Raw genomic sequence first — 27,024 nt, 5'->3', positions numbered from 1 at the left:
ATCATCCTACCTTTCTGACCTCTTGCATTTACACAAGCCACTAGGGTCTCACAGGTCCTCTGAGTAGATGACTTTGAATGTTCCCAGGTCCAGACTTAAACTGAGGGATGACCATGCTTTTGCATTAGTTGCCCTGAACCTTTGGAAGCTTTGCTTACCCCTGCACTTTTCTCTCTGGATTTTAGTCAAACAGAGAGTTGAGATCTGTTTGTCTTATTTAAATGATCTTGTTGTTTCTTCTTCTCTGTCTTTATTTAAATTTTATTGTTATTATAAATGTTTTGTAACTTATTATTTTACAGCACATTGGTCAGCAGTCTGTTGTTTTTAATTGTGCTTTATAAATAAATTGACATTGACAATAAATGTCACTTTAAACTATATGTAAAATGTGAATTACACTCCTCCCAAATTGTCTAGGTTACGGATGTAACCTCCGTGCCCTGATGGAGGGAACGAGACGTTGTGTCAAAGAGTAGGGGTCTCTCTTGAGTGTCGAATATACCTCTGATCTATGAAAAAGGCCAATGAGAAGTTGGCGGGCAGAATTTGCATGTCCCGGCCCCGGGCATATGGGTATAAAGGAGGGAAAATGCATCTGTTTCATTCAGGATTTTTCGGAGCCGGAAATAGTCCGGCCACAACAGTGGCTCGGCTCAGCGACGTGGCCGGGAGAACACAACGTCTCGTTCCCTCCATCAGGGAATGGAGGTTACATCCGTAACCTAGACATTCCCCGTCTGTCGCTCACTTCGACGTTGTGTCGAAGAAGCGACACTAGGAGTCCAATTTAAATCACCCCTGCGCTGAGCCGTGTACGTGTACTGCTGACACAGCAGCAGGCAGGTACTTGACGTGCCAAAACGACCAGCTGTATCAGACTGCACATACCCTTCACCCAATGCCCCATAAAGTTGTCGGAACCCTTATAGTTACCCTAGATAGGGGAATAAGGCGATGCTTGCCGGGCCCCTTTTATCTCTATGTTTCTCACATAGAGCAAAATGGCTGGGGCCCTTACACGCATCATGGGAAGGGGGTCTTACCCAGTTTCCTATTCTTTCAGGGGGAACAGACCCTGCAGAGACCACAATCGCCCAGAGAGGGGGAGGTAAAAGTGGCAAAATACACCACATGGGCTTTTAGGTCAGATGTGGGAAGAGGCACGGTGGTAGATCCCGCCTCTTCAGAGGGAGGAGTTGCTACAGACACGGCGAACGGGGGGCAGTGGGAACTGCCCAAGGGAGATGCGGGTCCACTTGTAATGAGAACGTACCGCGGAAAATACACAGGCGGAACGTCCACGTAGGAGCCCTAACCTGTGGAGCACCTATTCCCGTACAGGGTAGATTTGAGTAGCCACAGTGGATTGGGTCTGCAAATTCTTCCGCCGAATTGTGGACCCACAGGGCTAGGGAGGAGTCATCAAGGGAGCCGAGTGAGTGGGCTGTCCTGGGAGAAAAAGTGCACGGTATTACCTCAGCCGAGGGAAAGGGCGCTAGGTGCAAGCGATTCAGCGTGTTATCGAGTTCTAACAGCTTGGACCTGGGAAAACGCGGGACGAGACTGACTCTACCCTGAGATTTTAGAATCTCGCAATGGTATTAGGTGTTGCCCAACCCACTGCTCTGCATATGTCTGCCAGGGAGGTGCCTCTGGCCAGTGCCCATGAAGATGCAACACTCCTTGTTGAGTGTGCTCAGACCCTGGGGGGGGGGCACGGCCTGGGTGCAATAGGCCAATTAAATTGCATCCACCACCCAATGGGAGAGCCTCTGTTTGGAGACAGCGTTCCCTTTCCACCGAAGCAGACAGAAAAGGGCTGCTCATAGCATCTAAAGCTCTGCGTGCGGTCCAAGTAGGTACGCAAAGCACGTACCGGACACAGCAACGAAGGGGCTTTTTCATCGTAGAGAACTGCTGGGCAAAGTCCTCGACGGTGTCGTCGAAGAGGCCGAACTGGGAGACAGGGGCGTCGAGGAAGCGTGTCTTGTCCGTCTCGCGCATCTCGACCAAGTTCAGCCACAGATGACATTCCTGAACCACAAATGTGACCATCGCCTGCCCAAGTGACTGTGCTGTGGCCTTCGTGGCCCTGAGGGCGAGGTCGGTCACTGAGCGCAGTTCCTGCAGAACGTCGGGATCAGGAATACCCTCGTGCAGATCTTTGAGAGCCTTGGCCTGGTGGACTTGCAGGAGGCCTTTGGTGGTCAATGATGACGTCGTCCTACAGGCCTTGGAGGGGAGCACAGGGTGACCCCGCCAGGTGGTGGCATTCTCGGGGTCACAACTGCCCTATCCACCTGGGGAATCGCAGTGTACCCATGGGCCGCTCCGCCGTCGAGGGTAGTGAGAGCGGATGAGCGAGGAGCTTTGTGACGAGCAGAGAGGGGTGCTCTCCATGCAGTCGTCAGCTCATCATGCACCTCCGGGAAAAAAAGGGACCGGGGGGGCGTGGCTGTGAGCGGTGCGCAGACCCCAGGAACCAATCATCCAGCCACGATGGCTGTGGGGAGGACAGAGGGTTCCAGTCAAGCCCCACGCTGGTGGCAGCCCCGGCAAGCATGTCGGACATCTGGGCGTCAGCCTCAGCTTGGGCGTGCTGGTTCGAAGGCGGCAGCCCAGACGAGTCAACCTCATCGGATGCTGGACCACTCTCCGATGCAGTGGCGAGCTCATCCAGCTCGGGGGGCTCAAGAGGGTAGGCAGGCAACGAGCGTGCGAGCGTCAACGAGCGTGCCTGGGGGTGGGAGGTTCGCGGGGACTTAACCGGCAAAACCGCACCCGCTGCCATCCCCGGATTGCCTCCATTGCCAGCCGCATCGTCCTCAATCCCGTGGGAAGAAGGAGCGACGCGGGGGGCGGCTGGAGTGTCGTTCCTTCGGTTGAAGGAAAGCCATGACCGCATCATTGCCATGGTCATGTTCTCACAGTGAGAACATGAACTATCCACAAACGCTGCCTTGGTGTGATCGCAGCCCAAACACACGAGACCCTGTGGCCGTCTGAAGCGGAGAGCACTCTTCCGCATCCAGGAACTACACAGGGGCGGAAGGGCATCTTTATAAAGACGCGTCCTGAAAAGGTTCATTCAATTGCTCTTTGTATTGCTCTTTTAGAGGAAAATACTCTTTTAGAGAAAATCACTCTTAACTCTTAAGTTTACGCTGTTGAAGCACCCAGGGGAAAACTGCACTGCCGTGCAGAGAAGGAGAAAGCTGCTGATGTGCGCCGTAGAGCCAACAGCAGATCGACCAGTGGTAAGAGGAACAGGTGTGTGTGACTTGCAGCTCGCTGCATGCATGACCATCGGCTCCGAAGAATATTTCTGAATGAAACAGATGCATTTCTCCACCTTTATACCCGTATATCCGGGGGCAGGACATGCAAATTCTGTCCGCCAACTTCTCATAGGCCTTTTTTCATAGATCAGAAGTATATTCGACGCAAATAGAGAGAGACCCATAGTGTCGCTTCTTCAACACAACATCGAAGTGAGCGACAGACGGGGAAATATGAACTTCAATGGCTCCTATTCACAAACATTATCTCTTGAAGAATACTGAAACTGCAGACACATTTATCTCTATAGAGGGATCAATGCTGACATTGCACTCATTGTGAAATCCAGTGAGTCATTGAGATGCTTTAAAGAAGGAACTGTAGTATTAGGTTCACTGTATCATCAGGCTGGTGTTAATGCCCAAAAGCCAAACAGTTTACAACACCACTGTCATGTAACATTTATTGATGCAAGCTTTCTAAATGTGGCAGGACTTTGCCTGTAGCAGTTGAGTTCTGTTTGAGAAGCAACAGAATGCATGCAAATGTTTCTTTCCAGGTAGTTTTATTTTCCAGGTAGTTGTGTTGCCATAGGTTGTGCAGTTTCTTTTTCCGATTTATTTATTCTGAATCAGAATCACTTTATTCATCACTGCAGGAATGCGGTAGAAGATGACTTGGTTGTGGGCACAAGACATTTCTGACTCTAAATAATTATTCAGTTTTTCAAAAGGATCTTATTTGATTCTCTTAGAATTCCCATTAGATCCTTTAGTATTGGTTCCAAATTTGGAAAGGAATCCTGTATGCATTCATTTTATTTTATTTTTCTGTACTAGATCACACACGCACATGCACACACACACATTCCTCTGGCTTGCTTCTTTCCCTATCTTCCTTTCTTGAGGGAGGCTCACCTATCACATATTGATGTGATGAGCGTTGTTGACTAACAATGAGGTGAGGGGAGTGCCTGACTGTGCAGCTCTGACTGTGAGCCCATCTCTCATGCTGATGTCACTTTTCTTTACAGCACTGAGGGCAAGTTCCACACCAGTATTGGCGTTCTGTATTGAAATTTTATTAAAAAAAAATATGAGGGATAGAGCAGAGGACATAAAAGGAAAGCACAATCAGACAATGGCCAGTCTGTTTAATAGGCAATTATTTGTCCAAGAACTGCACATTAAACCAATTACATCTCTCCTAAATCATTATTTCTCAAGTTTTTTCCATTATTCTGCACATTTATTTCCAGACTCCTGCTAACAGACACTCTTATAATGTTAGTTGATTTGTAGCAGAGGATTGTTTAATTCAAAATGAAATAATCGACTAATTATTTACAGCATGATTGCTGGTAATCTTTAGCGGTGTTCGATTTTAAAGGAATGCTCCAGGTTCAAACAAGATAAGCTCTATTGATGGTGCCTTTGCCATGCTGTTGACTGACCACAAAATATAACAAACCAAAAACAAACAAAAGTTGTGTTCATACTTATCACACTACACACATAGCCCAGATAATCCTGGTCTTGGAAAAACTGGATTAGAATTTTGAGTATTGAAAATATGCAATATTCTCATTGAAATCTGACATTTGATTGCATTCTTTGGTATCTTGGCAAATCTGAGCACAGTTTGAGACATTGTTGTGATCTTTCTGAAACTGGAGTAGACATGTGAAATTAGTGTGATCTTTGTAGGAGATGTAGGAGCCTTAAACACAACCTTTACCTTTGCTCTCCATTTATAGGCACCACAATTTATGCCACCATTTGCATTGATCTCAACAACATAATTTACAGCATACAATTTTACTTTGTGCAGTATAAAGGAATGATTTGTGAACTTTCATCCAATTGTTCCTCTCTTACAGTGAATCTGTCAGTGATAACAGCGGCATGCAGCAGCCACTATGAATATGCCATTGAGGGATTCTGCCTGGCCAAGTTCAAGCTGGATATGGAGGTTCTCGATCAGCATCAGTGGTGCAGCTGGGAGGACACAGTAGAGTGAGTGTGAAATATGTCACTTTGATTATGATTGGTTGACAGATTTTTGTCTTTTTCTTTTTACTTTACAGCAAGAGAGTAGCTTTAGGTTTGCTGAACACATTGCAGTCCATATCCACCTGATCTCATAGTGAAAACATGACCATAGACTGTATTTGCAAAACTTGTTAAACGTGTCTTCAGGTACAATTCCCTGCAGTTTCCAGGAGAAATTAATACTGGAGGCACTACAACTGTGTGTTTTATTCACTTTCACTCAAATCATGACTTTAATGGCTGATTATGAGTTTCTAAATACTTATTACTCTCTCTATTACTCAGACCTTGCTATTTTCGCTGTCCTTTTCTGCATATCATGGCAGCGTTTTGTGGTCTGTTCTGCATAACGCAGTGGCTTATCCCGGCCCATTCGGCCCGTTTCGCGACCTTCCCAATGGCCCGCTCGGTTCTCCCAATAGCAAGTCCACCCCTGATCTGCCCCAAAGTGTGTCGGCCCACCGGGAAAATGCCCAGTATGCCAGATTACCAGTCCAGCCCTGATTTTGTGATTTCCACACATTTTTACTCAAAACACATCTTTTGAAAAACTATATATTTTTGTGCTTGTATTACAGACTCACCTACATATATATACACTATATATTAGTGTATATTCATATATTACATATAAATATTAGCTTGTTCGGTAGCTCACCTGGAAAGGCGTTGGCCTTAGAGTCGGAGCACCATGGTTCAAGTCTAGCCATAAACTGAAGCGGACACGTGACATATAGAGCCATAGGAGCGGAACGAAATTACGTGGTTGCTTCAGAAGATGCTCTTTTTCATATTGCTTCTGCATGTTAAAATACTAATGGTTAAGCTTAGGCGTTGATTTGGTAAGGATGTCTTTTATAAACATCTCATTTATATTTTAAAACACTATTGGTTAGGTTCAGGTGAAAATGTTAGGTTAGGGTGGTATGTTTTAAAAAAATATTATCTAAAATTCACCTTAAAACCTGAATCTGAATACAACACAATTTCACTGGCTTTTGGCGTCCCCCACTGGACAGTTCACTGGAAACCTGCAGCCATATGTGATATACAGCACGCACATTTTAAATAGCAAAAACGTTGTCATATTCATGTAAATTTCATGAGACCAGGCTGTCCATATGAGTTTACTATGTTCTTTCCAAATTGTTACAAAGTGTGACAGTGTGATTATTTGATTAGTGCTGTAAGGATGTAGCTCTACTCACAAGGGTGTTTTAGGGATGAAAACTTGAAAAAGGTAAACTTACTTGAGATAAAAATATGTACACTTCAGTTTTTATTTATTTGTGTAGCACTTTTCACACAGTTAAGATGTTGTAACTGTGGCTAAAGCAAAATAATTTATGAAGGAACAGTGAATTATTGACAATTAACTCACACCCAAGGTTTAACGGTCACTCCACTTACATCGTGGACACATTACCACCTCTGGTGTGCATTAATCAATAATGTTACTTCATCTACTCATATAATAAATAAGTTCTGATTATAATAATTATATAAATGCATAATACCCATGCATAGCTGTGGGAAACAAATGCTTAGACGATAATTTGAGGTGCTGTGGTGCATGAAGAAATTATTTCAGAACATATGTTCTGAAATCATTTCTTCATGCACCACAGCACCTCAAGTTTTTTGCCACATTAAAAGCCAATTTGTAGTGTCCCCGAAATGGACTATAAATGTTCCAAGCCAATCTTTCTACTTCCCCTACACATTTCGCATCATAGTCACTTTGGTTCAGTGCTCATTTAACAACATTTTCCAGTGTAATACCACCTTTCTGCTGACACAGAATGCATGTATACTTGAACACTTCATGGCAAGGTACGTGAAGGGCAGAGTTTTCTCGGTAAGAGAGAAGACGGAGGTTCCCATCTTATCAAGTATTTCAGAGGGATTAAGTGCACCATGTGGCACAGCTCCAGGCATGCACCGTTCCTGGGAATGCTTCCATATGCCCAGCTGTCTGTGACATAATGGAGGAGGTTATTTGTGGTGTCCAGGAAAACATGATATGGAAGAACTTTCATTTTCTCAGGTTAACAAGAAAAACTGTCTTGCCTTTACTGTTGTGCCCATGACAACTGGCCTCAAACTAAACTTCTTCACTCTGACTAAAGCTGTTGTGCTCTATAGCTCTGAGAAACAGACTGTCAAGAATAGTGACACTGTGTCTAAGCTGTCGGATCAGGGCCAGCAAGGTCTGCATGTCCTTGTCATCAACCCTTCAGACATTGTTTGTCCCCTGTGACTCAACCCGTATCATTCTATAGTGGTTCTTGCCAAGGTGCGAATTGCTGACAGTGCACTACAGTACTGGAAATTATTGAAGGGAATTCTATGAAACTTGTTGTTCTACCCTAGTCAATAAATTATAATAATAACATTTAAAAAAAAAAATACAAAAAAAATGTATATATGTATGTGTATGTATATATATATATATATATATATATATATATATATAATAATAATAATAATAATAATAATAATAATATAAATAAATAATTTAAGCAATATCACACAAGCAAGAGTGCGATATGGCCCTACATCAGCACTGCTCTGATTCGGCCGCAGGCACAAGGCCGGAGGCCGAGTGCCATAGGTAATTACAGCAGTGCTGATGTAGGGCCATATCGCACTCTTGCTCCGTATCACGGCTTGTGCTGTTTCTAACAAGTCATTGGATAAACAAGGATAGACGGATGGATGTGTGCGTGTGTGTGTGTGTGTGAGAGAGAGAGAGAGAGAGAGAGAGAGAGAGCGAGAGAGAGAGAGATATATGAGCGTGTGTGATCACCTGTTGCCATACCCAATCAGAGATGCTTACAGCTTTCTGAAGGTCAGCTTTCTCAGTTGAATATAGATGTCCAAGCAGGTATTCCTCTCTATTTCGGGGTAGCCAGTGCGCAAATGTCATTCACTATAGAAATAGCGATGTCCTCCTGCATTTTAAACAGTATGTATCTGATGTGGAAACTCACAGATGTAAACAATGACTAACTGTGGTATTTATTTATATATATATATATATATATATATATATATATATATATATATATATATATATATATACACTCATACTCTACTGTAAATATTACTTATTATAATCATTTTAATGTTCATAAGTAGATAAAAGTGATACTACAAAGTGATACTAAGTGAATAAAACATAAAAAGTCATACAATTTCATAATAACACATAATAACACAAACATTGCTCACAGCGGGTGATTTGAAGACTGACAGTATCTGTCTTGAAGTTTGATTAAAGCGGTGAAATTGTTAAAAAGTTCTGCTTTAATGGCTGTAGCAGCTGTGTGTTAAAGGGGATACATTTAGAGACACAACTTCATAGAGGTTTTTTAAAGGATCTAACAGTTTTTTAGCATGTCGATGAGGAATGAACCACTCAGTTGGAGAGATTATTATAGGGAAATGATGTTGACTCAATGTTGTAATTTGTTATAGACATCCAGGATTGTGTTCAGCAGTGCAAATTAATCCTCCAGTTGTTGTTAAATTGTGGCATTATTTCTGACACAAAATTATTATTCATAATGCCTTGTTGCCTGATTATGTCACCTTTATTAAAAGCCTGGCTGGTTTGGTTGCTTTGTGCAATTCCCTTTAACCAATGAGTCATAGATTCTGCTAGCTGTGTTTAATGGTTGGTAGTTAAAAACTGCGATGACCTTGACCTCTGGCATTTAATTTTGTGCTTCTGCACATAATAAGTGCTATTGCCTATCAAACAAAAACTATAAAGAGCAATTTATTTTCTGGGGTGAGCTGGGCATTTAAATAACACAAACAGACATTAATTAGTTGGTTTAACAGAGTATAGAATTATAAATTTGGTCTTGGAAGAATTCGATGAGAAATGTTTTTGTTCTTATTGAAGATCTCTGACTTTTGATTACAGATGGGTATCCCAGAAATATAAGCGTAGTTTGAGACATTGTTGAGATATCTCCTGATTGCTGTCTAAGAGAAAGATTTTTTGTTTAATATATTTTAAAGAAATATAATTTGTGTTTTTTGTTTTTTGGAGATAGGAGGCAGGGGCGAGGAGCCTAACCCCCGTGCGGGACAGGGCTCAACTGGTGGTGGTAGGGTGATGGAGGTTGCCGTGTTAGCACACTGAAACAGCAATGCGATTGGCTAGGAATTACCCAGCTAATGATGTGATAATGTACAGCTGATAGTCTTCCCGCTAGAACTACGCTGCGCTTCCATTTCTATCGGGAAGACACGCAGGCTTGAGTGAAGTTTAAGAAGCCATTTATTTGATAAATGTAAAACAGAAAGTAATGTCTCTCTCTTTGGCGTAGACCCCATCCGGCGGTCAGAGGGAGTTGTACCCGGAACCGTCATGTCCTGTCGGAGATAGGAGGTAGGGGCGAGGAGTCTACCCCTAAAAAGAAAGAAAGTAGTATACTAACCCCAAAAGAGATGATCCAGTTTGGTATGAACCAGGTCTTGTGTTAGGCGTTCATTCTGGAGAAGGAGAAAATAAGAGATGTGAGCATCAGAATTGACATGAAATTTGCGATATCTCTGGTATGGTTGCGTGAAGCCTTTGCAATAGGAAAGTTTTTTTGAATTTTTTTTTGGGGCGAGCAGCGTGATATGCGGCCCTACGTTAGGCTGGTGTTGCTGTGCAGTATATTTGTTGAAAGACGACATTTGATATGAAAACCCTCCGACGAGGGAAGAGGTGTTTGAGGTATCTTTGCCGAAGGTGGACAACGTGCGTAAAGCCATACGGTAATGGCGACGTTGCGTGCAGTCCCTTCGTTGAAAGACATTTCATATGAAAACCCTCAGACGAGAGAAGAATTGTTTGGGTATCTTTGCTGAAAGGTGGGCGACGTGCGTAAAGCCATACGATAATGGCGAAGTTGCGTGCAGTCCCTTTGCTGAAAGACATTTGAGGATACCTCGAAGGGTGCCAGGCTGGTCTGTGGAACTCCTGCGAAACGAGGGAGGGAGACAGAGATTACATTGAAAACCCAGGGATGTGTCTGGCTGGGATAATGAAGTTGCAGAAAATGCTCTGCCATGTCAGACGTCTCATAATGAACATGATGGTTCGAGGGGGACAAGGCTTTATTGATTTATAGTGACGACTGCGGAATTGTCGCATAACTACGATGTGTTTGCGTGTCTGAAGGAAACCCATATGACGCTGGCCGTGACGGTGGGTGTTGAATAATAAAGGCCTCTTTTAAACTTCTCTTGTTGATGTAGCTTGCTGATGGAGCGTAGGAAGCTATATTGAAAAAGTATAATTCTGTCCATTTTCCTGTGAACCATGATCCTAGAAAGTAACCCCTGAGTCCTGTGGAGAGAGCCGCGTCCATGAATAGGCACATGTCATCCGGAGATTCGCGGCAGCCATCATCGATTGATAGGTAGAAGAGGTTGTCTACGGAATGAGCTAGTGTGGGGAGGAGGGAAACGAAGAAGTGGCTTTGAGGAATGATAAGCATGGCAAAATTGAGGTGGCCTGGTAGGGGCTGGAGATTGCTTATGAGGCCCAGACTGACCAGAGAACGACGTGTAAATAGACCTGATCCTGTCGTGTTTCTTTAGGCAGGAAGCTTGCATGTTTAGAGAATGGAGCATGATGCCTAGAAATGCGAGAGATGTGGCCCCCTTTTCTTTTTTCTTTTTTCTTCCTCGAGCTGGAGCAAATAGAGTGAGAAGTATCATGTCTACGCTTCGTAAGAGTTTTGTTGTTAACTGTAAAAGTGAACATGGGAGTCTCATGTACTCCCAGCATCAGAGCCGCAGTGGACAGTTTTGTTTTTGAAGGAAATGTGCCCCAAAACATACAAAATGGGTGTATGTTTGTGCAAATCATTTTACACCAAACTGCTTTGTGAATGTGTGTCAATATAAATCTGGATCTTCAAAATGTGATTATCAAGCATGGATCAGTACCAACTGTTCGAGTCCCAGCTTTACGTCCCGAATATGCAAGGATCGCGCTTTATATTTTGTGAATATTAGCAAATCTCCTTTCCGAATGTGCTTGATAGCTGATTCCACGGCTAATGCGATAAAGTTACCATTGTCTCTGAATGCATTCGTGGAGACTGTATATACATATATATTCATACGTATATGGCTGAACTCCAGTATTTACGCTGTCAATCATATTGGTTCTGATTTGTTGCTGCTGTAGTGTCTTAAGCGGGGGCTGAAAAGGCACGGCCCTCTTCCGGAAAGGGGGTGAGGAGCGGCAGCTCATTTTCATTTAAAGAGACATGCACAAAATCAGCATGTTTTGATTCCACCCTAAAGATAAATTTATAACATGGTATAGTAAATGATCCATGGGATATTTTGAGCTGAGACTTTACAGACGCATTCTGGAGACGTCTGGGACTTATTAGGTCTCCTTTAAAGGTAACAGATTATATTAATGAGCTTGACTCGGCACAAGATTTATCCAGTGATTGACAGACCTACTTACCTGCTACTAAAATGTAACGTCCCTGACAGTGCGCATTAAAAGGGAACGGCTCATATCGAGATGCTTTGATGCTTAAAAGTAATGTAGTTGGGCTGACATGACTGTTAGACACTGGGCTTTGAAATTTGGAACATGGATAAAGCCCCGAGTGCTTGAAGATCCCGGGTGTCAGAGGTGTGTTGTCGTGTTTGCGATGAGAACGTGGAAGTACGTATAGAGTAAGAAAATGCTGCGTTTATGGATCGGCATTAATGCGCCCTTGGAGGCGCTCGGTGAACATCACTCGAAATGTTGTGCCGAACGAAATAAGTAGTTTATTTCACCAAGGACCCTTACACAAGACTTTGGTGAAAGCTATATTAACCTGTTGATATGCATTTGTTCACACTCGGGAGTGACGTCACTGCTTAAATTTAATATATAATTTACCATCTATATATGTAATTATTGTGAACCAATTGTACATCTTTTCAAAGGTCTGAGGGTTCAACGTTGATATCCGATCTCTGTTGCATGATAGCAATCCTCCAGAAACAGCAATTTGTTTATAAAAAAACATGTTCAGCACAAAATATTTCCATTACTATAAATTCATAGTTCTCCAACTTTAAAAAATAACAACATATATTAATTCTGAAACTTGGGAAATAAAGCCCAAAGTGTGTTCTTTCAAATTATGTCAACTGTGTCCATACTCCAAAGGCTCCAGTAAATACAACCATTTAAGTTCAGGTATGTCATTTTCATGGTTTGTACTGAAAGGGCACATCGACGGGTTAAACTGTGATGCCATGCTCCCTCGGAATGCCCACATCATGGGCTTGGTCTTTCCTAGTAAGTAGGGCATAGGGATGATAAATTGTATTGGAAAGCACCCATTACGTGATTTGGGCGAAGGCGACCAGCAAAACGGGGATATCTTACTGAATGGAGTAATGGGATACCGTACAATAAACACTGACTGTACATGATGATATGCCTGAATTATTATCTTAATCGGGCATGCGCATGGTGAATGGCATGTGAATGAACCTTGACCGAGTTGCCCTCATGAGATTGCGCAATTGCCTGCCATTACTATGAGAGTGAATATGTGGTTGACATGAAATACTGGCTTTTGATATTGATGCGGATGCATTATGATGAACAGACAGCATTGCCACTTTATAATGAACTGGCAGCATGGCAACAGAAGGCCTAGACCCATGACTAAATCTGAATGCATTTGATGGATATGAAAATGACTTAGCTCTTTTCTGATGGAAACCAGCTGCTGCCTGAGCCGATGATTTTGACGGACTTGGCATGGAGCGCGTTCCTTCCACGCCAGGTCGTGCAATCCGTTTGAGAGAGATCTCCTAAATGAATGAGATATGGGTGAAGATAAGGTTTGCTGGTTGTTTACTCCCCATGGGTTTGTTTGATGGCAGAAGTTGAGATGAAGTGATGACGTCGTTGGAAAGGGAATGCAGGCTTCCAGAGATGTTCTGTGCACTAGTTCTCCAGTGGCCTGGAGAGTTTGGAACTGGTCTATTTGCCGTGTTAGCACACTGAAACAGCAATATGATCGATTGTGAGCAGACTTATAAAGCAATGGCTTACATGCGATTGGCTAGGAATTACCCAGCTAATGATGTGATGATGTACAGCTGCTAGTCTTCCCGCTAGAACTACGCTGCGCTTTCATGCATTACCGTAATATCTATAAAGTCTTAGAATCATCATTGTGAAATTGTAAATAGTGTATAAAAATAAATAATTAAATAATAACTGTATTTCGAACCCCAGTGAGCAAGCTGAAGGTGACTGTGTCAAGGAACTCCATAAGATGTTGGTTAATGGAGAAAAATAACCTTGGGAGAAACAAGGCTCACTGTGGAGGCCAGTTCCCCTCTGGCTAACAGCATGAATATAATGCCAATATTACTTGGTTATGTGCAGTGCAGGTCATAGTTTAAAATTAGTGAACTAAGCAAGTGTAAAGGGCCAGTGTTTAAATACACTTTTGTATGAACTGTAAGATTTATGACTTTGAAGTCCATTCTGGATTAACTGCAGAAGTTTGCATAGAGGCATCATCCTTTGTTAGTTGGCTGATGAAGGCTTTTGTGCAGTACGTCATTAGACCAAGATGATGCAGGAAGAGATGAGTGAAGTCAACCGGCCGGTCATTTCGGTGAGGTCTATTCTTAGTCCCAAGTTCAGGCAGTGGCATATGAAGCATCCTATGTCTTATTGTTGTAGTTTGCATCAGTTCATCCTCTGAAGTCCATCGTAATAAACTGAAGTGATGTCTGGCTGGCACTGGCTGCATTCAGAGACACGTAGTAGTGAAATCCAATACCAAGCAGGAACAGAGCTGGATCTGGCCAGTTCTGGTGACCTCGGGATAGGAATCCCCAGGTTGAGACAGGGATACAAATGGAATAATATTTGCTTAGATGCCATAAAATGTTTTGCAGAGATATAGATCATGATAAATGTTTCTGGTTCTGGCAGACCTAACTAAAGCAGCCTAATTGTGAGTTGATGGCTAAATTAGGTGTATGCCTGGCTAAATAGATGAGTCTTTAGTCTAGACTTAAACTGAGGGAGTGTGTCTGCATCCTGAACAGTGTTAGCGAGACCATTCCATAGTTTAGGAGCCAAATAGGAAAAGGAACTACCTCCTTTTGTGGATTATGATATTCTAGGAACTATAAACAGGCAAGAATTTTGTGTTCGTAATGAACATGATGGAATATAGCATGATAGAAGGTCACTTAAGTACTGCGGAGCAAGACCATTCAAAGCTTTGTATGTAGTTAACAAAAATTTTTATATTGTTTTCATGTAAAAATATCTAAAAAATCCTTAAAAAAAGATCAAATTGATTGACCTTGTTTTAGAAACAACACTGCATAACACATTTTAGGTTTTTCAGAGAATGCATATTTAACATGTGCATTTTGTCTTACTGTACTGGCAGAGTTTTTATAGTCAAAACACGTGAATAAATCTACCAGTGCAGAAGAAGAAATCCAAAGTATTTAGAATACGTTACTGCCCATGAGTAATATAACTAAATACGTTACAATTTATAAATTTTTACAGCATGTATTTTGTAATCTTTTGTGTAATACATTTCAAAAGTAACACTCCCAACTCTGGTTGTAGTTTATGCAACCTGTGTGATGTCTAAAGGCAGCTAGCAGACATTCGGATTAGCAAGTTTGTCTGCTTCCTGACCTGGGCCCCAGTTAGTCAAATACTATCACTATTAAGTCTTTGAGCCAAATTACTAGAGAGGAGAGTGGCACCTTTCCTAGAGGGACTCATTAATCTTCTCCTTCAGCCTGACTAATTCCTTACATTTATCACATGTTAATCCCTCACTGCTGATGGAAGAAGCTATAGTAAACATGTAATGCAGGAAGCAATAACATGAGCGGATGCCATGACTTACTGGAATTGTTTGTTGTTGTTGGTTGTCCCAGAGTGGAAATGGTTTGAGATCGATCTGAATCTCTCACACAATTGTTTGTCGTTATGGTTGTTCTTGATAAGCGGTGCTTTGAGATCAATGCAATAATCTGTGTAACACAGAGGAGAAAATTGGTGCGCATGGTAAAATGCACACAGTTTAATTATGATAAAAATAGAAAGTGGATGCAAGCAGTTGAATTGCGAGAGAATAAGAGAATAATGCGGGGAAATAAAACAAATGTGCTTTGAAAAATGGCAGAGATTAAACATTAAAAGCTGAAAACAGATAAAAAAAAGCTTGTAGGCTACAAACACAGACTCAAGCTAGGTGCCAACAGCAACAGGAACAGGAAGTGACGTATCCGTGGAGGAACAAGTGCTTTAGGGGCAGGAAAAAAGGAGAGAATGAGAAACTGATTGGGTGGGTCTGAATTCCAGTGGGTAGCACTGGCCCACCCAGACCCATGTGAGGCTACGCCAGTTGTCACGTGACACGAAAGAACTAAAGGCATTTTGAATTATTGACCTGGGACAATGCGTCTTGAGCCAATAAGTTTAGTGTATATTGGTAGTAATATCTGTCAATACTATTTTGGCATCTGGTTAGTATCTGGTTAGTTAAGAAAACAATGTGCAAAAGGGCATTTGGAAACATTTGGAAAAGTTAATTACATGCATTAAATTACACAGAAGTTTTTAACCAACACTTGTCTTGTCTGAATCTTTAACATTTGCCTGTTATTTAATCAGATTTAATTTAGGCATCATGTTTCATTGACATTTTATAAGGTTTGATGTATCTTATTGACGCTCCAAATCCAAGACACACAGACAAGACAAATGTGTTCAAAAATGCTTTGAAGGGTGTAATAATTCAGCTAATAAAACTGTAATTTCCTGATGGCTTCTCATTTAAAATGATATAATAACAACTTTATTATCAGTCTGTTCCTCACACAAATGTATTGTATGATTCCACTTTTATGATACTTTCATGGTGCTTTTTTTGGTAATTTGTCAAAAGTCTTCATTCATGTCCTTGAGTAATAGGATGTCCAAGACATTCTTAGAAAATTCATGGAAGAGTACATTTTGGAATGATATGAGGGTGAGTAAATAATGACAGAAATGAAATTTTTGGAAGAACTATTCATTTGACATGTTTTGTAATTTTCTTTATTTTACACAATTTTGTTAGAATACATTTCAAAAGCGGCATATAATTTTGCAGACATTCCAAAGTGGCTTAACCGGTTATTGATCCAGATAAATTAGTGTCACTCTGGGACATATTTTCAGGCCATGTGAGTGCAGTGCACACAGTATATGGCAGAAAATATTGTGAAATATTTCCATCCACCAGGTGCAGTGCCCCCTTTGGCCTCTTTAGAAATCTGTTCCATGAGGGAGGTTGTCCTCCTCGTGCCAATAATACCTCTGAGGTCCTGTAACTCCAGCTCAGGTCTCCGCACTCATAGTCCCCTTCATTTCTGTGTGCACCATCTGGTGTTGATCAGTTCTGACTCTTTGGGCCCTCTGTGACCTGTTGTCCTATCTCTGATGAGACCGCATGGAGATGGACCAGTCACATACTTGCATTTTTGAGAAGATGAAAAGTTAGAGACTCGCTAAAGGAGAGAAATCTAGACAAGTGACCGTTTTGTTGATGGGGAAAAAAAAACGATATCGAGAAGATTGACAGGAAAGCAGGGATTGCTGGTTCACACACCATCATAACATGAAATTAAGTGTTTTAACTATAACAATATATATATATATACATATATATATATATATATATATATATATATATATATATGTTTACTATCAGTTATTATGTTTACTATCATGTTTACACACTCTACTGGTTGGTTAAGTTTAGATAAGGGGTTTGGGTAAGGGCTTAATATTAATAAGCATGTCCGTAACATCTTTACGCAGAACTCTTTTATGTTTACTTCCGTATTAGCCATCCCATAGACTCCCAGAGAAGCACAGCGTCCAGGTGGGACACAAAGTGCATTTTTAGAGCCTCTTGTCCTATGAAGATTCCTATTTTGTGCCATTAATTTGAATGGTACAGGTATAGGTATCTGCCCAAGACTTAAGAATGGCTTCAATAGCACTCTGGGTCATGATCCTCTGACTTCTATGGACATATTCATATAGAAAAAATTGGATTGCATGCCTTAAAAAATGTAATGGTGATGGTGACAATTTTATTTTATAAAAGATTGAAATGCACAAAGAGTGATCTTTATAAAGATTATGTGTACATATTTTAAGCTCATTGTTGCAACAGAAATTTCCAGGGAAGCAGTCCTTTCTGTGTAATCTTAAAGCAGTTGCCACTGACCAGAACATATTTGACCTTGTAGTTCACAATCTCATCACTTTGACCTGTCTCACAAGCAATGATACTAACAAGTTCTTCCCATTATAATCAACAGAGCTGTCTAATCTGCAAGTGCCCTCAGTTGATGGATGCCCCCTTTTCTTTTTTAAAAGTACATTATTGCGACATGTAATTAACTGTTATGTACAAAAAATCCATCTGTTTTCTAATTTTATGGTATGTGCTCTGAAACTTCCCAGTAGTGAGTAAAACCTGTATTTGGGATGAGAGAGCAAGCTAAATCCGAATTTACTTTAATGCTCTTACAATGGAAGTTAGGGTTAGGGTTAGGGCACAACACTGAGCATAACCACACAACTTAAAACATTAAACCTGTTGACATGAGGCTAGTGTGATAGTGCGATATGCTAATGCGTTGTCTGTGCGAAATCATACCGTATCAGACTGATCTCACAGTAAAATACGGAAACAGCTGGTTCACTTTTCTTTAGCTGAAATCGGTCTGTGCTTATAGAAATGTGAAACACTGCTCCTAAGTGGACAAAGCAGTAACTGTTGTTGGGCATATGGGCATGAGTGAGCTCGGTACAAAAATGTCTGATTGGAGATGGTGCTTGTTGGTGAGTCTGCATAACGTGGCCAATCCTAGATTACCAGAACTCTCAGAAACATGCCAACTTCCTTTGTGATTATGTTTGTATGTGATCTTCCAAACTCCTGTCATGATCATATAAAGCTGGTAAATCCTCTAAAACTCACATGTGCAAGGATACCAGAGAGGGAGTGTTTACACCCACTTCAGGAATTACATACAGTATATAATGTACATAAGATGATCTGAAATTATGAAGTTTGGAAGGATTAATATGCTGCATTTTTCTTGTTTCAACCCTCCAGAATACCTTGTCCCATTGACTTCCATTGTGAGAAATTTACTTTAACATGCATGTTTGTTTGGTTTGCTTCTATAAACTGAGGGACATGTCAAAATCATTATCTGTGGTAATCAACAGCGAGCCACAGATGCTGATGATAGAGCTTAAATTGTTTTGAACTCAGAACATCCCTTTAATAACTGGTCCTTAGAACCAGGCTTCAGGTTCTGATCCCAAGGTGCACATTTCCAAAAGCATGCACACCTCTGAAATTATAGTTATAGCTCAGGTGCTTGTGGAATTGTTTCCAGTAGCTCTTTGGAATGTGACCACACTTGAAAGCATTTAACCCCATTGTCAGCCGTTTATTGTCTGATGACCCTTAATGACTCTGTGAGAGAGAGAGAGAGAGAGAGAGAGAGAGAGAGAGAGAGAGAGAGACATTTACAGTATGTTTCAGTAATTCACAGCCCTTTCAGAATCCCGGGGACAGAGATCAATTGTTGGTTTAACTGCTGCAGTTTTACTTATAGATGAAAGAGAGATAGACACATGTTAAATGTTTGAATGTCTTTTCTAGATCACCAATATTGCATCATCATCTGGATCACTGTTGTTATGCACAAAACAGCTCCTCAGTTTTTTAGAGATAAAAAAAACCAAAACAATGATATTCAAAATCTGTCCTCTCATGTAGCTTCTTTTAATGATGAGAAATGTGGCATTTTTATTTGAGCATGACAGTATGTCTAACCCCCTGTACCAGAATAGACACAATAGGCTGTTTCTTGAGGAAGAACACTAAAGATAAGCCTCTCTCTTCAAAATAATACAAAATATGTCTTGTGATGTACCCTAGTGGTTTAAGTCCTCAGTTGAATGAATGGTTGTGGGTACAAAGCCAGCAAAGTTTGATCCATTAACTATCACCACTTTGTCCATGTACACATTCCTAGCTCCAATTATACTGGACCTCCCAACAAATCTGTGTGTTTAAATATCCTAAAAATTTTTTTAAAGTGCTGCTACTCATTTCACTTTTAAAGAGGGCATTTACATAAGTCTTAGGCACAGCAACAATACAAATGTGCCTGTTTAATTGTAGGGCACAGAGTGGGTGGAAAATGCTCATTAAAAAAGCTAAATTATGGTTACATTTTTTTTTATTTCATTGCACAGCCTTGACTAACTTATAAGTGGATAATTATTGCAAATGTATGATATTACTGACATTTTTCCAGTTAAAATATGTTCCCTTATCCCAGCTTAATATGCAGAGACAAGTACTGTATAAGTTAACAGCCTGGTCTCATGAACATTACATGACCATGGTGAATTTATGTGCCTTATTACACGTTTGGCTGCAGTTTCCCAGTTAAATGTCCAGTGGGGAATGCCAAAAGTGAGTGAAATAATGTCATAACCAGACAAGGTTTTAAAGGTGAATATTATCAGGTGAGCTACAGCGGAAGATAATTACATTGGAATAAATAACATTTAATGTTTTTCAAATGATGCAAATATCAAATACATTTTTTTCAAATATTATAACATAGCAGTGTGAGTTATAATATAAAAAATATGTTTATAAAGTCATAATCAGCCATTGTAGTGAATGAAATGCACAGTTGTCATAGCACCTCTAGTGTTCATTCAAAAAGAAACTGCGATGAAACGTTTGCATAATAATAATTGTAATTATAGTAACGTTCATTCTATGAGACTAGGTTGAGACTAGTAAGACGTAAGATATTTGTACTGTAGGCTGATTTTCTCAAAAAAGTTAACACCGTCTTTGTGGTGCTATAAAAGTCTGCTGTTCGTTTTATTCCACCTGTCCGGCCTGACACAACAACACTGACTTACTGTAACCAACAGCGTGAGTTGGGGTGGGAATATCTTATTGTTTGAAAACTATGGGCTTTATTTTTTCAAATTCCATTCGGTGTGCTAGTGGTACATATATGACACACTTCAGCTTTAAAGCGTAACTTTTGATTTGCAATGAAATGGCCATCAGCTTGCTATCTGCTGCCATGAGTACCCAACCTTTATTCATTAGGTATTTATGAAATCATATCTTGTCTAAAAGAGAAACCATTGCAAGTCACACAAGAAACACAGCAGGAGCAGGCACAGGGTGCCGTAGTCATGGTCTCTCTGTGTTTATGTTTGTCCCTGGCTGTCTCTGTCCTCTCCCACAAGTTATATTTAGTGGTGTTAAACCATTTTGAAATTCAATCTGGTGTCTTACAAGACTGAAAGCTGGAAGGAGACTTTCCCACCACATGGCCATTGGAGAAAAGAACCAACAGTTAATGGATTCTCCCATTTTAGACTGATAGGCGGTTTCTAGTGCAAAAAAGACTGTGAATACACGTTAATTCTCCAGCAGTTTTGTCTCATCTGTATTTACTTTTTAAGTGCACGATAATAGGTCTTGACAGGGCAATAATGCAGTTCCCATGGCTCCTATGATTAAACATCCAAATTCAACTCATTCTGAATATTGTCACAGCTGTATCTGTTCTTGTGATGATGATACACCTGACAGCTCTTCCCCAACACTCTATATGGTTCAGTGGAGAAGCTAAAAATTTACAGAGAAACACGTTAAAACAAACACTTGTTTGTCTCTTTAGCAAAGCAGAAACTGAAAGATTGTAACTAATTTTAGACCAGCTAAACATCATTGTAGATGTCCAGTGTAGAATACTGTAAATGTCACAACCTTATGCAAATGGGTTCATATAGCAGGCCAGGATCCACCTAGAGAAGATATGATATTATTAGATGTCTTACAGTATATTCCTCCATCCATGCTGGTGGCCTCATAAGTGTCCCTAGAAAATGTCACCATGGGACTTTGCCATTTGCAAAGTTGGTACATCATCTTTTGCCCTTTTCAATGGTTTTTAAACAAGACCTGTTGTCCTTTGCCTACTGTGACCCATTAAAACTGCAACAATAAGTCACATTTACTTATGCATTTGTGTATTTTGTGCTTTAAAAAAAAGCTCAATAAAAGTTTCCTTGCAATCAAACAACAATGAACACAAAATCATCTTCAAAATCAAATCTTAAACTTTGCCATTATCACGACACTCAGTTTTCTGTGAAATGTTTAAAGAATTTGAGCACAAAAAAGCAAGTGTAGTTGGATAAATAGATGTAAGAAAGGCCAATCACAATTTTGTATGTACTGTGAATAAATGCATGAAAGAACAGCAATCACAACTCATTATACTAATATCACAATGACATTACTGTTGGTTAGATTTCGAATGGCAATCTTTATACCAATGTAAACAGTGAGGGGTTGAAAAGCACACCTCTCTCAACAAGCTGCATGATTTGAGGTGTCATTTACGTACAAGGCACAAAGCGTGCAGGCCAAGTTGCGTGCAATGTTGAAAAACTTAAGAGTTAGGTTTAATTACTTGGTTCAAATCATTTATCCTAAGTATGAGCATGTAATAATAATTGCCTTAGCAAGCACCACTAAAATAGAATTTGTGAGGGATATCAATGCTGCCTTGCATGCACTAATCAATAGAATAGTATATAACGGTCCATTGTTCAGATACAGAGGAATGGTCTTTAGTATATTTTAGTCTTTAACATGAACACATTACATGCTATAAATACACAGACAGACAGAGACAGTCAGGGGTTTGAGCTCAAGGTCAGTCCATTAACAGGCAGGGTTCAACGGAAGCAGAACTTTAATTCCAGTAAAACTGCCTCACTCCCACCATTTACATGCCTGTTTTTGTAACTCATTTTAATTCAAGGCAAGGCAATTTAGAAGGATAGCAATTTTAGCAAGGATATTTAGAAGAAAAATAGTGAAAGCTGAAAGTGACTTAAATAAACACCCAACAATGTAATAAAAGTAGTCCTTGCAACCCATATGTAATATTCCAAGTATTCTGAAGGAATGTGATCTCTTTATATGATGAACAGACTAAAAGTCATTAAATAAGTTCAAATCATCATTGGTTCTTATATTACATGCTGATGTACCGATGATCAATGATTTTATACAAGACAAATTTAAGAGTCTGTTTATCATAAAGTGATCATACGACTTCAGAAGAAAATGATGCATGAGTCGCATGGACTACTTTTAAGGACACATGTGGGTGCTTTTTTGAAGAATATTCCGTGTTCAATACAAGTTAATTTCAATCGACAGCATTTGTGGCATAATGTTGATTACCTCAAAAATGTATTTAGACCCGTCCTTCTTTAAAAAAAAGTACAAATCGAGGTTACAGTGAGGCACTTCTTCAGTGATGTGAATGGGGCCAATTTGTGGAGGGTTTAAAGGCAGAAATGTGAAGCTAATAATTAAAAAAATTCTACATTAATTCCTCTGTAAAAGTCATGTATTATTTCAGCTGTAAATTTGTTTAAATTGACATTTTTACAGTAATTTTAAGGTTTTAGGGTTTGTTGACATTAGTCAACATCATGCAATGGTGATCAAAGTTGTAAAATTGTCTATAACTTTAAACAGAAAATGTTAGTAAGCAATTGTACGATCTGTACATGCATATTGTTCATGTCTTGAGCCTATACTTTTGAAAAAGTTAGTATTTTAACGTTTGTAAATTAGCCCTCATTCACTTCCATTGAAAGTGCCTCACTGTAACCCAGATTTTTGCTTTTTTTTTTAAGAAAAGGAGGGAAGAGCCTGAATACATTTTTGTGGTAATCAATATTATGCCTCAAATGACAATTGAGCTTAACTTATATTGAACCCTGAATATTACTTTAAGCTTTAAGGTGAGGCTCTAACCTAATATAAATATTATTTTAATACAAAATTGACTACAACTATGGAAAAGGGTATTTTATAAATGATAAAAATAAACAAATAATTAAAAAGTATAAACAACATGATATATTGCAATGAAGTAAATGTGCATTACAGCACAGTACTTAAATTTCTATTCCCATTTGATGTCCACTAACCCAGGAAGTGTTCTCATAAGCACACCACATCAATTCAATCCTTAAAACCCCTCTCTTGAATTTGCAGTTGCAGTCATTCTTGGCTGGTTTCTTCCTATTTTCTTTAACCAGGCACACTTCCTTTAACCCCTCTCCACCCCAGCTGTGCACACAGGGTGACCTAGACACCCATTTGTGTCACGCATGCCTCTCTTGGAAGATGAGACGTGCTTGCTGCACTGCCCGAGTGTTTGAGCTTCCATTCTGCGAGCCATCTTTATCTCTTGGGGTGAATTATGAGGGGAGGGGGTTGTGCAGCCTGCTCGAGCCCCTAAAACAGGCCCGGAAGAGAGCACTTGATTAAAAGTCCATACTGGCTATGCCAGGCATCCCACCTGACCCAGCTAACCCTGGCTGACTGGGTTTATAAATAGACAGCTCAGAGGAGGGGGGTCGGGGTCATACACTCACAGAGGGGCCTATTAAGAGCTCATCTGTAGAACAGTCTCTCCTTGAGCTCCTTCAGTGGAATGGACAGCTTCATCATCATCATCATCATTATCATTCGGCTGATTTCACTCCATTAGGGGCCACTGAGAGAATAATTCAAGCTAAATAAAGAGAGTCTGTCGGTCTAAACATGCGTGCACATGGTTGCCATCACGCACGCCATCTCTCTCACACAAATGAGCAAATCTGCATTTTTTGGATGATTAGGAACAGCAACAGAGAGATTCATGTGAACTCACTTGTTGAGAGCAAAGAGATAGCACACGTGAAATGCTTTTTCAGTTTAGAGTCCACAATTTCATTCTTTATTGTTCTTTTTGTAAAAAAATTTCTCTTAAACAAGCCTCATTTAAATGAGACGGACATCGTAGGACAAACGGAAATGTAACGTAACATGGTTGCTATGATAGAACGCCACTCTTTAACAAGCGGGAGCACTTTGAGTGAGAAGGGAACAGAGTCCCTTTAGAAGGGAATGTATTTGGTACATTTTAGGAGAGATATAATGATGGAGAGAGAAAAGAAAATAGATTTTACAGGTGTACTTTAAGTCTAATACTTTATTTTAATTATATATTAATATAATTATACATATTATATACTCTGCACCCATCTACTGTGGTACTTCAACTTGGGAATTAACATTCCTTGCATTTGAACATCACATTTATGGGCAAATTGGCATTATTTGATTTAGACATTTCCATTGAAGCAAAGTATTGTGGGTTATGAGTGCCCATGAAGGATACACCTCATGCATCCTCCGAATTCCCGTGAAAGAAGGTTGCATTCAAAGTGTCCTATTCTCTTTTCTGAAACGAGCCAGCCTCGATGACGTATACGGCTGACAAATGCGACCTCAGGAGAATGTGTCCTTCCAAACAAGACACAGTCATGGCCTTATGGTGCATTTACATCATGTTGGAATCAAAGTAATTATGAGACTAGGAAGCGCTCACGACTCTGAACTGAATTGTATGAAAGCTTTGACTTGACAGTCGTGATGCCATTTATTAAGAACTAATATGGCAGCGCCCTCAACAGTTAAAGGTAGTGAACATACCATATATTTCTGTTTTAGATGCGATTTGTTTTTGTTTTTTACCTTATTGTTACCTTTATTACCCTGTTGTTACCTAATCATTATGAAACAATCTGAATTTTGTAAATTTTCTCTCCTATAGGTCCTATGGAGAACTGACCAACTGCACGTTCCTAGTGGCTCTGAAGATGAACTGTTTCTGGCCCAACAGTCTGGTGGACGAATTCTTCATCAGGGTGCACAGGCACTACTTCCACGACTGCTCATTGTCAGGACGGCTGCTTCACGACCCGCCAAATCGGATCCTTGGGCCTTTTATCGTGGTGCCTATTCTGGTTACACTACTCATGACTGCTCTAGTGGTGTGGAGGAGTAAACGCAGTGAGGGTATCTTGTAGGCTATGGCAGTTAACCAAATACAAGTCCAGAACAAGACCAGGTGACTTACTATTGAACACTAAAAAACACTTTTCTTTCTCAAGACTTTGTAATCAGGTGGTTGGATATGGAACAATCAAAACACTTTCCAATAGAGAACATTTTTACTGTTATTGGCAAACAGTAGAGACAAAAACTTTGGACACGGTTACCTTTTGGTATAGTTTTTGACATGCCAGCATATCATCGATAAAACTTATCTACATCTGGATGTAAGTGTCTTGTGAACACTGGACTGTATCTTTTTTTTTCACCCGTCAACTTCAATACATTTGACACTCATAAAAACATTTGTGCTTTGTGCCAAATGCTGAAAGCAGCAGTCATAAGTAGAATTATTATCCTGACTGAAAAAAATAACAATAAAAAGGTAAAAACCAATGACGTTTATAACACTGACGATCCCACATTTTTTTTAATGTATTAAAAATAGTAGGCCTAATGAAATAACATTGTATTAATGTGTTGTTTGAACAGACTCCTAAATCGAAAAATCTTCTAGATATTTGCGAAAATGCACCTCCATCTAAAATCACTGCTCTCCAACACCTAGTGAGCTGTACATGTGTCCTTCATAGAAACGGCAATCCCTTAATGTGTTGGGAAACCCTGCCTTAGAGAGTAAGACACAGCAAGGCAGCTCACCAGGTTTTGGAACAGAACTATAGTCTGTTGTACTGAGAGAGGCTGATACTGATCTGATACTATTTGAAGCTGTGAACTGAGATAATGCATTTATTTGATGTTATTCGGCTCATGGTCTCACTTCAGGTCAACATGTCAAGGGAAAATAATTGTATTTAATTGGAGACCAACCTGTCGGCTAAGGTGCTTGCAGCATTTGTCATAGGATTATTCATCATATTAGCAATAAAAGGATGTCTGCATTCATGCTGTTTTGCTAATAGCTTTTTCAGATAAACACTTCTGGAAACATCTGTAACACTGGAGTTTAGCACTCACAGTGAGTGGTTTAAAAGCCTGTGGATTTTACCTGCCTGTGGCTTATTATGGCTAAGAGAAAACAGATCTCTCTAATATCATCTGAACTTCAAAGCTTCTGATTTTTGCTGCAGTTAAAATAAAGTAATTTGCCCTCAACTCTTTTATTCCAGACATTTCCTCTCATTATGGGGTTTGCTTTGGAGCCCAGCACACTGCTACCAGGCAAAAAAACAAATAGACACAAGGATGTGGTTATGACTCACCAGAGGTATAGCCTCTCTAGGACTCTCTAGGAGCTAAATTATAGCAGGCCAGTTTGAGCATGATCACTCAGCCTCTGTTTAATACTTAAAAGTTGAAATTACAGTATCTGTATTTTTTGTTAGAATGATGCCAGTGGATTCTTGTTTTATGCTCTTTTTACACTGAACTTAATTTTTAACAACAGAGACAGATAAATAAGAAATTAATCTAAATAACCTCTGCATCACCAATGAGCTGACAACTTTTTAACACAAACATACAGGACTGTGTTAGTAAAACAATTTACCTAGCTCCATTCAAAAATAAGTACTTTATAAGTTTTAGGTCTGTTTTAAAAACCACAA

General features: G+C 40.2%; 1 protein-coding gene across 3 annotated transcripts in view; it reads left to right on the top strand.

The window, feature by feature from the left end:
* Positions 1-27,024, top strand: part of ramp1 (receptor activity modifying protein 1) — a 79,517-nt gene that overhangs the window by 18,740 nt on the left and 33,753 nt on the right. For 2 of the 3 annotated variants that reach the window (XM_052148681.1, XM_052148680.1), the window contains exons 2-3: positions 5,162-5,297; positions 25,176-25,472. In XM_052148681.1, the coding sequence (XP_052004641.1) occupies positions 5,162-5,297; positions 25,176-25,431 (392 nt within the window). In that variant the 3' untranslated portion in view covers positions 25,432-25,472. Of the gene's footprint in view, positions 1-5,161; positions 5,298-25,175; positions 26,723-27,024 lie in introns of those variants that run through there. The other variant, XM_052148679.1, reaches the window with a different exon arrangement.

Source organism: Xyrauchen texanus, chromosome 18 (assembly GCF_025860055.1).
Source record: "Xyrauchen texanus isolate HMW12.3.18 chromosome 18, RBS_HiC_50CHRs, whole genome shotgun sequence".
NCBI classification, from domain to species: domain Eukaryota; kingdom Metazoa; phylum Chordata; class Actinopteri; order Cypriniformes; family Catostomidae; genus Xyrauchen; species Xyrauchen texanus.
The sequence above is the reverse complement of the archived record's forward strand: the minus strand, read 5'-3'. Positions and strand labels throughout refer to the sequence as shown.